The 12,313-nt window shown below is 56.5% G+C and overlaps 1 protein-coding gene across 1 annotated transcript in view; it reads left to right on the top strand.

Annotated features, from left to right (window-relative positions):
* Positions 1-6,035: 6,035 nt before the first annotated feature.
* KCNK3 (potassium two pore domain channel subfamily K member 3) overlaps positions 6,036-12,313 on the top strand; it is a 21,804-nt gene continuing 15,526 nt past the window's right edge. The window contains exon 1 of the mRNA XM_039715553.1: positions 6,036-6,344. Coding sequence (XP_039571487.1) covers positions 6,062-6,344 — 283 coding nt within the window. The 5' untranslated portion in view covers positions 6,036-6,061. The remainder of the gene's footprint in view (positions 6,345-12,313) is intronic.

Here is a 12,313-nt window from a genome sequence, read left to right on the forward strand (position 1 = left end):
CCAGGAGGGAAAAACTCCTGGAAAAAGGAGGATTTTGTAGCTGCTCCTCCCAGCACCTCTGAATCCAAAATTCCCACAGGAACAGGGTTGGGAATGTCCTGTGGGATCAGCAGGGATCACAAATGGATGTTGCTTTGCAGGTTTTTCCCAGGAATAAAAGGTTTTCCTGGCTAATTGTTTTTAAAAGTGGATTATTCCTTCCCTGAATTCCTCATCCATGGGGTCTCCTTATCCTGGGGAGCCTTGGGGAGGCCCTGTTCCCATAAAAACTCTGGAGCAGGGATCCGTGGGGTGGATTTGCTCCTTCCTGGGTTCCATCCAGGCCGGTTCTGTTCCCTCTTCCCTGGAAAACAGCTCAGATCAGATCCCAAATCATTCGGCGCAGGGACTCCCCTGGAACGGGCAGGGATGGGCTGGGAGCAGCTGGAAGAAATTCCCAGCAGGAATCCCAAAAAGGGCTCTTTTGGGGACAGGATTTGCTGTGTGGACATGGAGGATTCAGGACCTGGGACCTGGGATCTGGGACCTGGGATCTGGGATTGGGTATCTGGGACCTGGAATCTGGGATCCAGGACCTACGACTGGGGATCTGGGACCTGGGATCTGGGATCTGGAACCTGGGATCATTCCCAGCCCTTTTCCCTTGGAGATTTCCCCCATGCACTTCCAGGATGTTCTCCAGCTTCCCCAAGATCCCGAGTCCTGCATTCCATAGGATTGGGATCAGGATCCCCCCCTGCTCCTGCTCAGGGCCAAATTCCCGCTGTGATCCATGGGATCCAGCCCTGAGGGAAATCTGGGATGAAGCCCCTTTCCCAATATTCCCAGGGGGATGTGGGTATTTGATTTGGGGCGTGCATGGATTCCGGGTGTCGGAATTGTCCGGACAGGGGTCGGGATTCCCTGCCCTGCTCCTGGTCTGGATCCATCCCTGTTCTCCAGGAAAATCCTGGAGCTGGAGGATTTTGGATCCCACCCAGTGCTGCTGTCGGGAAATCCCTTTGCCTGTTAATTCCAGGGATCATCCCTGAGATCCAGGATCAGATTCCCTTTCCAGCTGGAGAATCCGAGTTTCCTCTCTGCTGATTTTTTGGGAGCGCAGCACACCTGGAATTTTGGGGATCTTCCAAAACTTTGCTGCTGCTTCATTCTCGTTATTCTGACAGCTCAGAAATCCAGGCCCCAAATGCCCTGGAGTGAGGATTCCTAGGATTTGCTGCCTCCAGCCCGAAGCTCCCCCAAACCCCTGAGTGCTCCCAGAAAAAAAAAAAAAGAGGGAAAACCAAACAAATGCCTCCAGAAATTATAAAAAAACCCCGATCCCAGCCCTGCTCCCGTCTCCGGGGTCGGGATGGGAGCTCGGTGTTCCCGATGTGGGAATAACTTCCAGTGCTCCGAGGTATTTATAGCATCCAGCTCATGAGTTTTTAATTAAAATTCCATTTCCTTGTGCTCCAGATGGCACGGACAGGCAGCTCCGTGTTTTCCTTGGGTTTTGTCGGGATCGGGCGGCTCCGGCCGGGATGGGGTCGTTCGGGAGGGGTTTTTTCTGGGATAGGGGCGTTCTGAGGGCCAGGACTGGCATTCCCGGTTGGATCTGGGGGATGGAGGGGTGGCAGCGGCTGGCCCAGAAGTGTCAGATCCGCAGGGATCGCATCCATCCCCAGGGAAGGGAGGGCGGGAAGGGCTCCACGTCAGGAGGAATCACATCAGGAAAAGCAAAGCTTTCAGCAGAGCTAAATCGGGATGGCCGGAGAGAGCGGGAACATCAGGAACAGCGGGAACGGCGGGAACAGCAGGAACAGCAGGGACAGTGGGGACAGCAGGAACAGTGTCCCTGGAATTGGGACATTCCAAATATCCCACTGGGATGGATCCTGCCTGCCCCCGTGGAATTGGGATCATTCCAGATATCCCACTGGGATGGATCCCAGTTGCCTCCCTGGAATTGGGACATTCCAAATATCCCACTAAGATGGATCCCAACTGCTTCCCTGGGATTGGGACATTCCAAATATCCCACTGGGATGCATCCCGGCTGCCCCCATGGGACAGGGACATTCCAATATCCTACCGGGATGGATCCTGCCTGCCCCCCTGGAATTTGGAACATTCCACTGGGATGGATCCCAGTTGTCCCCCTGGAATTGGGACATTCCAAATATCCCACTAAGATGGATCCCGGCTGTCCCCCTGGAATTGGGACATTCCAAATATCCCACTGGGATGGATCCCAGCTTCTTCCCTGGAATTGGGACATTCCAAATATCCCACTGAGATGGATCCCGGCTGCCCCCCTGGAACTGGGACATTCCACTGGGATGGATCCCAGCTGCTTCCCAGGAACTGAGACATTCCAAATATCCCAGTGGGATGAGCAGCAGGGATTTGCAGGATCAATTTTCCGGCCGGAATCTGGGGGATGTTCCCTTTCCCACCCCATTCCCGCTGCACCCAGAGGTCCTGGGAGCTCCCCAAAGCCTGGGAAATGGCTCCAAAGTCAAGTCCTCCAAATGAGGACTTTTTACGGTTGAGGAAAATTCCCGATTCCCGGAGCTGGTGCTGCTGGGATGGAGGAAAGGCAAATTCCTGGCTCAGGGGATTCCCGAGCTGCTCCCGGCCTGGGATCCAACATCCCAAGGGAGCGGAGCTGCTGGAGAGAGGCCAGAGGGGAGCAGGGAGCTGCTCCGGGGCTGGGAGAGCTGGGAATGTTCACTGGGATCAGGGAAGGAGCCAGGGAATGCTTGGAGCCTTTTCCGGAGGCTCCAGGAGAGCTGGGATTTGGGCAAGGGCTGGAGGGCCAGGAGGCAGGGAATGGCTTCCAGTGGGAAAGGGGAGCTTGGGATGGTGGGATCTTGGGAAGGAATTCACGGCTGGGCTGGAATTCCCAGAGAATCCCTGGATCCCTGGCAGTGTCCAAGGGTGGATTTGGATCACCTTGGGATGGGGTTGAAGGTCCATGGATCCCATCCCAAACTATTCTGGGATCAAGGACAGTCAGGGTCCATCCCGAGGGATATTTTATGGAATCTGGGGATGGAAAAGGGAAGGCAGACCCTTCCTGGAGTCTCCAATTCCCAGTGAAGCCCCTGGATCCCAAAATTCCAGAGCTCTTACCCCAATCCTCAGCCCAATTCCCAGGAGGGGCCCGAAGCCCATCCCAGAATCCCCACTCAGAGATGGGATACCAGGGAATTCCCAACGCTTCCCATTCCCACCTTTCCACTCCCAAAACCCCTCCAAGGGCGGTGGCGGGAAGAAAATTCCTGCAGGATTTTCCTGGGGGGGTCAGGAAGGGCTGGGCCAGGACACGGAGCCCTGGAAGCTGCAGGAGCCTCGTCAGCCAGCCCCAATCCCTCGGGAACCGCCGCTGCCGGGGCTGAGATCCATTAGGATCCCGCAAAGCCAAAATCGAGGCTTTTTGGGAATGACTCGGCAGCGCCGGCGGAAGAGCGGGAGCACGCTTGGCTTTTTAGGAGCACTTTCGGGTGGATTTTTTGGGTTTTTTATCCACTTAATTCTTTTATTTTTGGCAGCGGGGAGGGAGCAAATGGCCTGGCTGGAGCCCGGATCCATTTGTGGTTTTCCAGAGGCAGCAGCGGCCGGAGTTGGGGAATCTCCGGGGGCCAGGGAATGACTCATGTCGGGAAAGGGGAGAGGGGACAAGGCGAGGGAAACTGGGATGGGAGAGAGGGAAACTGGGATGGGGGAGAGGGAAACTGGGATGGGGAGAGAGGGAAACTGGGATGGGGAGAGGGGAACTGGGATGGGGAGAGAGAAACTGGGATGGGAGAGGGAAACTGGGATGGGAGAGGGAAACTGGGATGGGGGAGAGGGAAACTGGGATGGAGAGAGGGAAAGTGGGATGGGGAGAGGGAAACTGGGATGGAGAGAGGGAAAGTGGGATGGGGAAAGGGGAACTGGGATGGGGAGAGGGAAACTGGAATGGGGAGAGGGAAACTGGGATTGGGGAGAGAGGGAAACTGGGATGGGGAGAGGGGAACTGGGATGGGAGAGAGGGAAAGTGGGATGGGAGAGAGGGGAACTGGGATGGGGAGGGGGGAACTGGGATGGGGAGAGTGGAACTGGGATGGGGAGAGAGAAACTGGGATGGGGAGAGGGGAACTGGAATGGGGAGAGGGAAACTGGGATGGAGAGAGGGGAACTGGATCAGGGATATTTGGGAAGTGTTTCCCAAGATTCTGTGGGTCAGGGATATTTGAGATGTGATTCCCAGGATGCCAATGGGATATTTGGGACGTGTTTCCCGAAATGCCGATGGGATATTTGGGATTTGTTTCCTGGAATGTCAGTGGGTCATTTGGGATTTGTTTCCCGGAATGCTGATGGGATATTTGGGATTTGTTTCCTGGAATGCTGATGGGATATTTGGGATGTGTTTCCCAGAATGCCGATGGAATATTTGGGATGTGTTTCCCAGAATGCCGATGGGATATTTGGGATGTGTTTCCAAGAATATCAATGGGATATTTGGGATTTGTTTCCCAGGATGCCGATGGGATATTTGGGATGTGTTTCCCGTGGCTGCCAGGCCGTTCCCGGTTTCCCGCTCCGTGCCGAGCCCAGCCGGAGCAGCCGGATCCGGCACAAGCTGTCGCGGCAGCTGCCGCTCCCCGGGAGCCGGGAAAAGGCAGAGCAGCTTCTCCAGCCAGGAAGGATCCCACGGATCCTTGTTCCCAAAACACCGCTCCCTGCCGAGGTGAATCCCAGGGGATCCAAACGATCCCAGATCCCACAGATGTCAGATCCAAACTACCAGATCCCACAGCACCCCATTAAACCCACAGAACCCCATAACGCTGCACCCCATAACCCCACACACCATAACACACGGCACCCCATAACCCGCAGCACCCCATAACCCGCAGCACCCCATAACCCACAGAACCCCATTAACTATGCACCCCATAACCCCACACACCATTAATGCCACACCCCATAATCCATACCCCATTAACCCCACACCCCATCTCCCACAGCACCCCATAACCGCACATCCCATTAAACCCACACCCCATAACGCTGTGCCCCATAACCCCAGTGACGCCCTGACTCTGTCCCTGTCCCCATCCCACTGTCACACAGGCCTGTCCCCCTCCTGGTCACTTGCTGTCCCCCAGGGTCCCTTCATGTCCTCGTCCCTGCAGGAATGTTCCGGAACACAGATCCCAACTTTTCCCAGAGCACTCGGGATTTTCCCGCTGCTTCCCCGTCCCTCTGCACCCACCCAGCCCCAAAATACCCCGGAAAAGGGACAGGAACACCACGGGGGACACAGGAGGGCAGCTGTCCCCTCCTGTCCCCTCCCGGGATGGGGGAAGATCCCTCGGGAAGCTCCCGGGGGGAAAATTCCACATGACCATGGAATATCCAATCATCCCCGTGGGTATCCCACATCCCATATCCCACATCCCACATATCCCATATCCATATCCCATATCCCATATCCTGAATCCCACATCCCAAATCCCACATCCCATATCCCATAACTCCTATCCCACATCCCATATCCCATATCCCCTATCCCACATCCCAAACCCCACATCCCACCATTCCCATCCCCCAGAGCTCCCCCAGTGGTGCCACCCCCTCCCAGCCCCTTGGGGACAGGGTTGGTGTCACCCCGGTTCCGCAGCCACCTCGGGGATGAGGGGATGGGAGGGGATCAGCTCCGGGGAGCATTGGAGTTCCCCGGTTGGAATTCCCGGGCACCCTGGAATTCCCGCGGGATCCGGGCTGCGCTGGGGTGCCAGCACGCGTGCGAGGGACAGTTGTCCCCGGTTTCGGGTGACAGCAGCTGGCAGAGCCTGTCCCGGGCTGGAAAACATTCCCTGCTCCAGAGGGTGCTGCCGTCCAGCCCCACAGGGATCCCGGGGTGATCCCGAAATCTGTCAGCGGGAAAAGCGGGAATTCCGCCTGCGTGAGAGCTCCGGGATCCCAAAATCTGCGGGACAAGGAGGTGGAGAGGAGAGCAGGGAGCTGCTCCGGGGCTGGGAGAGCAGCCGGCCCCGCCGCGCCCCGCAGCCGCCGCCGGCGCACCATGAAGCGGCAGAACGTGCGGACGCTGGCGCTGATCGTCTGCACCTTCAGCTACCTGCTGGTGGGCGCCGCCGTCTTCGACGCGCTCGAGTCCGAGGCGGAGACGGCGGAGAGGCGGCGGCTGGAGGCCAAGAGCGACGAGCTCAAGAGAAAGTACAACCTGAGCGCCGAGAGCTACGGCGAGCTCGAGCGGGTCGTGCTCAAGCTCAAGCCGCACAAGGCCGGCGTCCAGTGGAAATTCGCCGGCTCCTTCTACTTCGCCATCACCGTCATCACCACCATAGGTACCGGCTGCCCCCGCCCCGCCCGGCTCCATCCCGCCGGGATCTGGGGATCCACCCGGGAAGCGCCGGGAAAGCCCCGCCTGGCCCCGAGGGAGCGCGGGGAAATCGGGAGCGCGGCGCTTTCGCCGCCCGAGACCCCCCCGCCGCCGCCGCCCGTCCCGCTGGGACCGGGGCGATCCCTCTGCTCCGTTCCGCCGGCTCCGGGAAAAACCCTCCGTGCTCTGGGTCCCATCCCTTGGGATCGGGGCGATCCCCCTGCCCGAACTCCCCTGTTTCCCATCCCGGTGTTTTGGGGGCGATCCCCCTGCCCCGGATTCCCGTCTCCCACCCCGGTGTTTTGGGAGCGATTTCTCTGCTCGTCTCCTCCGGCTCCAGGAAAAACCCTCTGTGCTGTGTCCCATCCCTTGGGATCGGGGCGATCCCCCTGCCCGAACTCCCCTGTTTCCCATCCCGGTGTTTTGGGGGGGCGATCCCCCTGCCCGGTCCCCTCTGTCTCCCACCCTTGGGATCGGGGCGATCCCTCCCCGGCTCCTCTGGAACCGGGAAAAACCTGCCAGGACCCCCCTGTTTCCCATTCTGGTGTTTTGGGGGCGATCCCCCTGCCCGAACCCCACTGTCTCCTCCCATCCCGGTGTTTTCGGGGCGATCCCTCTGCTCGGCTCCCCCGGCTCCGGGAAAAACCCTCCGTGCTCTGTGTCTCATCCCTTGGGATCGGCTGTCACCCACATTGTCCCCCACTGTCACCCGCACTGTCACCTCTCCCACCGGGAAACCCCCGCGCGACCCCCGGGATCCGGGAATGCTCCCGCCCCTGGGATGTGTCCCCAAGGCGCTGTCACCCCCCGCCAGTGGCTCTGCTGCTCCTGTGGGACCACCCGTGGGACCCCCCAACCCGGGGGAGGGGACAGGGACGTGTCCCTGTAGGGTCCCCCAGCCCGGGGCAGGGGACAGGGACGTGTCCCCACCCTGCCAGGCTCTCCCAGGGGGTGTCACCGCTGTCCCACACGCTCAAGGATGTCCCCAGCCCTGTCCCCACCCTGGGAAGTGTCACTGGGGGTGCCCCCTTTGGGACCCACCCCCATTGTCACCCCCATTGTCACTCCCCTGTCACCCCCGTTGTCACCCCCCTGTCACCCCCGTTGTCACCCCCCTGTCACCCCCGTTGTCACCCCTCTGGCCTTTGGGGGTCACCCACTGTCCCCTGGTCCCCAACTGCCCCCCAAGCTCAGCCTCAGGGAGGGCCTGAGGGGTGGGGACAGTGAGGGGACAGCGAGGGGACAGTGAGGGGACACAGGGCCCTGGCCACCATTCCCACGGGTCCTGCGGAGAGAGGGGAGGGATGGGACAATGGCACAATGGCACAATGGGATGGGGGACACAAGCTTTGGGACAGATTTTGGGGTGTCCCTGTGTCCCCATGGGTGTCACGTGGATGTCGGGGTGTCCCTGCGTTCCCAGGATGGGGACAGGCATTCCGGGGTGCCTGTTGGTTCCCGGGGTCAGATCCGGTACTGGGGTGCTCGGGGGTTCCCAGATTTTGGGGTGTGGATACTGGGATGTTTCCCAGGCCCGAAATCCCGGTGTGGGGAGGCAAAAGAATTCCAAGAGCTGAAACAGCGGGCTCGGGGTGCTCGTTGTTCCCGGGACTGTTATCCCGGTGTTGGTCATTCCCGGGGCTTTTATCCCAGTGTTTGTCATTCCTGGGGCTGTTATCCCGGTGTTATTCTCAGGCTGTTATCCCGGTGTTTGTCATTCCCGGGCTGTTATCCCGTTGTCATTCCCGGGCTGTTATCCCGGTGTTTGTTATTCCTGGGCTTTTATCCCGGTGTCATTCCCGGAGCTTTTATCCCGGTGTTTGTTATTCCCGGGACTGTTATCCCTGTGTTTGTCATTCCCATTATCCCGGTGTTTATTATTCCCAGAGCTGTTATCCCGCTGTTTGTCATTCCCAGCACTGTTATCCTGGTGTTTATTATTCCCATTATCCCGGTGTTTGTCATTCCCACTATCCCCGGTCTCAGGGTGTTTGTTATTCCCAGGGCTTTTATCCCGGTGCTTGCTATTCCCGGCGTTGTTATCCCGGTGTTTGTCATTCCCGGAGCTGTTTTTCCCACTCTCAGGGTGTTACTTATTCCCGGGGCTTCTATTCCGGTGTCAGGCTGGTATTCCAGGGCTGTTATCCCGGTGTTTGTCATTCCCACCCTCAGGGCGTTCATTATTCCCGGGTCCATTATCCCGGTGTTTGTTATTCCCGGCGCTTTTATTCCAGTGTCTGTTTTTTCCAGGGCTGTTATCCTGGTGTTTGTCATTCCCATTCTCAGGGTGTTCATTATTCCCAGGGCTGTTTTCCCAATGTTTATTATGCCCGGTGTCAGGGTGTATTTTTATTCCCGAGGTTTTTATCCCAGTGTTTATTATTCCCAGGGTTGTTATCCTGCTGTTGGTTATTCCCGGAGCTGTTATTCCCGCTCTCAGGGTGTTCCTTACTCCTGGGGCTTTTATCCCGGTGTCAGGCTGGTATTCCAGGGTTGTTATCCCGGTGTTTGTCATTCCCAGAGTTGTTATTCCCACTCTCAGGGTGTTCCTTATTCCCGGTGTTTGTCATTCCCACCCTCAGGGTGTTCATTATTCCAGGGCCTGTTTTCCCAATGTTCATTATTCCCATTATCCCGGGGGCGTCAGAGTGTTTGTTATTCCCGGAGCTTTTATCCCAGTGTTTGCAATTCCCGGGGCTGTTATCCCGGTGTTTGTCATTCCCACCCTCAGGGTGTTCATTATTCCCGGGGCTGTCTTCCCAATGTTTATTATTCCTATTATCCCGGTGTCAGGGTGTTTGTTATTCCCGGGGTTTTTATTCCAGGTTTTTGTTTCTGGGTTTTTTGTTTGGTTTTGTTTTTGGTTTTTTGGGGGGTTTTTTTTGTTTTGTTTTTTTTTTTTTGTTTTGGGGTGTTTTTTTGTGTTTTTGTGGTTTTTTTGTTGGTTTTTTTTTCTTGGTTTGGTTATTTGGATTTTGTTTTTTGGAGTTTTGTTTTGTTTTGTTTTTTAATTTCCAGAGTTGTGTTATTCCCACTCTCAGGGTGTTCCTTTTTCCCGGTGCTGTTATTCCAGGGCTTTTATCCGGGTGTTTGTCATTCCCATTACGCCGGTGTCAGTGTCAGGGTGCTCATTATTCCCAGGCTGTTATCGCAATGTTTGCTATTCCCGGAGTTGTTATTCCCACTCTCAGTTTCCTTATTCCTGGAGCTTTTATCCCAGTGTCTGTTATTCCCGCAGTTCTTATCCTGCTGTTTTTTATTCCCGGAGCTGTTCTCCCAGTGTCTGTTATTCCCAGGGCTGTTATCCCGGTGTTTGTCATTCCCAGAGCTGTTATTCCCACTCTCAGGGTGTTCCTTATTCCCGGGGCATTTATCCCGGTGTCAGGCTGTTATTCCCAGGCTTTTATCCCGGTGTTTGTCGTTCCCGGGGCTTTTATCCCGGTGTTTGTTATTCCCAGGGCTTTCGTCCCAGTTTTTTTGTTGTTGTTGTTTTTTTGTTTGTTTTTTTTTTTAATTTTAATTCTTGGAGTTGTTATTCCCACTCTCGGGGTGTTCCTTATTCCCGGGGCTTTTATCCCGGTGTCAGGCTGGTATTCCAGGGTTGTTATCCCGGTGTTTGTCATTCCCAGAGTTGTTATTCCCACTCTCAGGGTGTTCCTTATTCCCGGTGTTTGTCATTCCCACCCTCAGGGTGTTCATTATTCCGGGGCCTGTTTTCCCAATGTTCATTATTCCCATTATCCCGGGGGCGTCAGAGTGTTTGTTATTCCCGGAGCTTTTATCCCGGTGTTTGCAATTCCCGGGGCTGTTATCCCGGTGTCAGGCTGGTATTCCCGGGCTTTTATCCCAGTGTTTGTCATTCCCGGGGCTTTTATCCCGGTGTTTGTTATTCCCAGGGCTTTCGTCCCAGTTTTTTTGTTGTTGTTGTTTTTTTGTTTGTTTTTTTTTTTAATTTTAATTCTTGGAGTTGTTATTCCCGCTCTCAGAGTGTTCCTTATTCCCGGGGCTTCTATCCCGGTGTCAGGCTGTTATTCCAGGGCTGTTATCCCGGTGTTTGTCATTCCCACCCTCAGGGCGTTCATTATTCCCGGGGCTGTTTTCCCAATGTTCATTATTCCCATTATCCTGGTGTCAGGTCGTTTGTCATTCTGGGGATTTTTATCCCAGTGTTTGCTGTTCCAGGGCTCTGGGCTCCGCGTGGGAGCTTTGGGGTTGGGGTGAGGATTCCCAGCATCCCAAATGTGGGAATTGCAGAGGGAATGGCCACGAATGGCTTTCCCTGAATCCAGCCCGGTTTTCCTGGAATTTTCAGGGATGTGGGGAAGGGGCTGGGACATGACCGGGAAGATCCCAAAATCCCAAAATCCCACAAAATCCACAATTTGGGTGGCTGGATATGGCAGCAATGCTGGGATGGGGCTGGAATGAGAGGAGACCCCTCTAAATCCAGGGAAAAGGGGAAAGAAATTCCCCTTATTCCCATGGAATTGGGTTTTCCAGGGCAGGAAAAAAAGGGATTTTTCCGGGCATTCACCACCCAGCTCTTGGTGGGACAGGGAAAAGCCGGACTGGGATTGGGAAGTGGTTCCTGAGGCAGGGGAGATCCCGGTGGAGGAAAATCCGGGATTACAGATCCGGCTGGGATGGGGGGAGGAAAATCCGGGATTACAGATCCCGCTGGGAAAAGTTTGAATCCATTTGGGATTTTTTTTTTCCCCTTTATCCATGAAAAAAGCCGGGAGATGAGCTCCCGCCGCTGCTCCAAAGCTTTCCTGCGGCTCCCGAGAAATTCCAGAGGCAGGGATGTCCCCTCTGTCCCCATCCCGCAGTTCCAGGGGCAGGGATGTCCCCGGGGGGGTGGCAGTGTCCCTTGTCACCTCTGCCGCTGTCCCGAGCCAGAGCGGGCTGCGCTGGCTCTGGATGGCTCCCAGAAATCCCGATCGAAAAACCCCAAAAATCCCGATCCCAAAAACCCCGATCCCAAAAATCCTGATCCCAAAAACCCCGATCCCAAAAATCCCGGTCCAAAAAATCCCGATTCCGAAAATCTCTGTCCCAAAAACCCCGATCCCAAAAATCCCGGTCCAAAAAATCCCGATTCCGAAAATCCCTGTCCCAAAAACCCCAAAACCCCGATCCCAAAAGTCCTGATCCCAAAAATCCCGGTCCCGAAAATCCTGATTCCGAAAATCCCCGTCCCAAAAACCCCGATCCCAAAAACCCCCAAAACCCCGATCCCAAAATCCCGATCCCAACAACCCCGATCCCAAAAGTCCCGATCCCAAAAACCCCAAAAATCCCGATCCCAAAAACCCCAAAACCCCAATCCCAAAACCCCCAAAAACCCCGATCCCAAAATCCCGAAAGTCCCGATCCCCTCCCCCGCGGCCGCGCGCGGAGAGGGAGCAGGTGGCAAATGCCACCGCGGTGTCACCATCTGTCACCGCCGGGCCTTTGTCACGGGAGCAGCGCCCGGAGCGCGGCCGGGAGGGGCCGGGCCCTTTGTCCCCGTTTGTCACCCGCTGTCCCCCTCGGCCTCCCCCTGTCCCTTTCTGTCCCCGTTTGTCACCCCCTGACCCCTCTGTGCCCTCCGTCCCCGTGTCCCCCATGTCCCTCTGTCCCCGTTTGTCACCTCCCCCCTTGTCCTCCTTCTGTCCCCTCTGTTCCCCTGGCACTCGCTGACCCCTCTGTCCCCCTGTCCCCCTGTCCCTCTGTCCCTCAGTCCCTCAGTCCCTCTGTCCCCCTGTCCCTCTGTCCCTCTGTCCCCTCTCTCCCTCTGTCCTCTGTCCCTCTGTCCCCTCAATCCCCTCTGTCCCTCTGTCCCCTCTCTGTCCCTCTGTCCCTCTGTCCCTCTGTCCCCCTGTCCCTCTGTCCCTCTGTCCCTCTGTCCCTCTCTCCCCTCTCTGTCCCTCTGTCCCTCTGTCCCTCTGTCCC

The sequence above is a fragment of the Passer montanus genome, unplaced genomic scaffold (genome assembly GCF_014805655.1).
Source record: "Passer montanus isolate IOZ18808 unplaced genomic scaffold, ASM1480565v1 scaffold336, whole genome shotgun sequence".
In the NCBI taxonomy this organism is placed as follows: domain Eukaryota; kingdom Metazoa; phylum Chordata; class Aves; order Passeriformes; family Passeridae; genus Passer; species Passer montanus.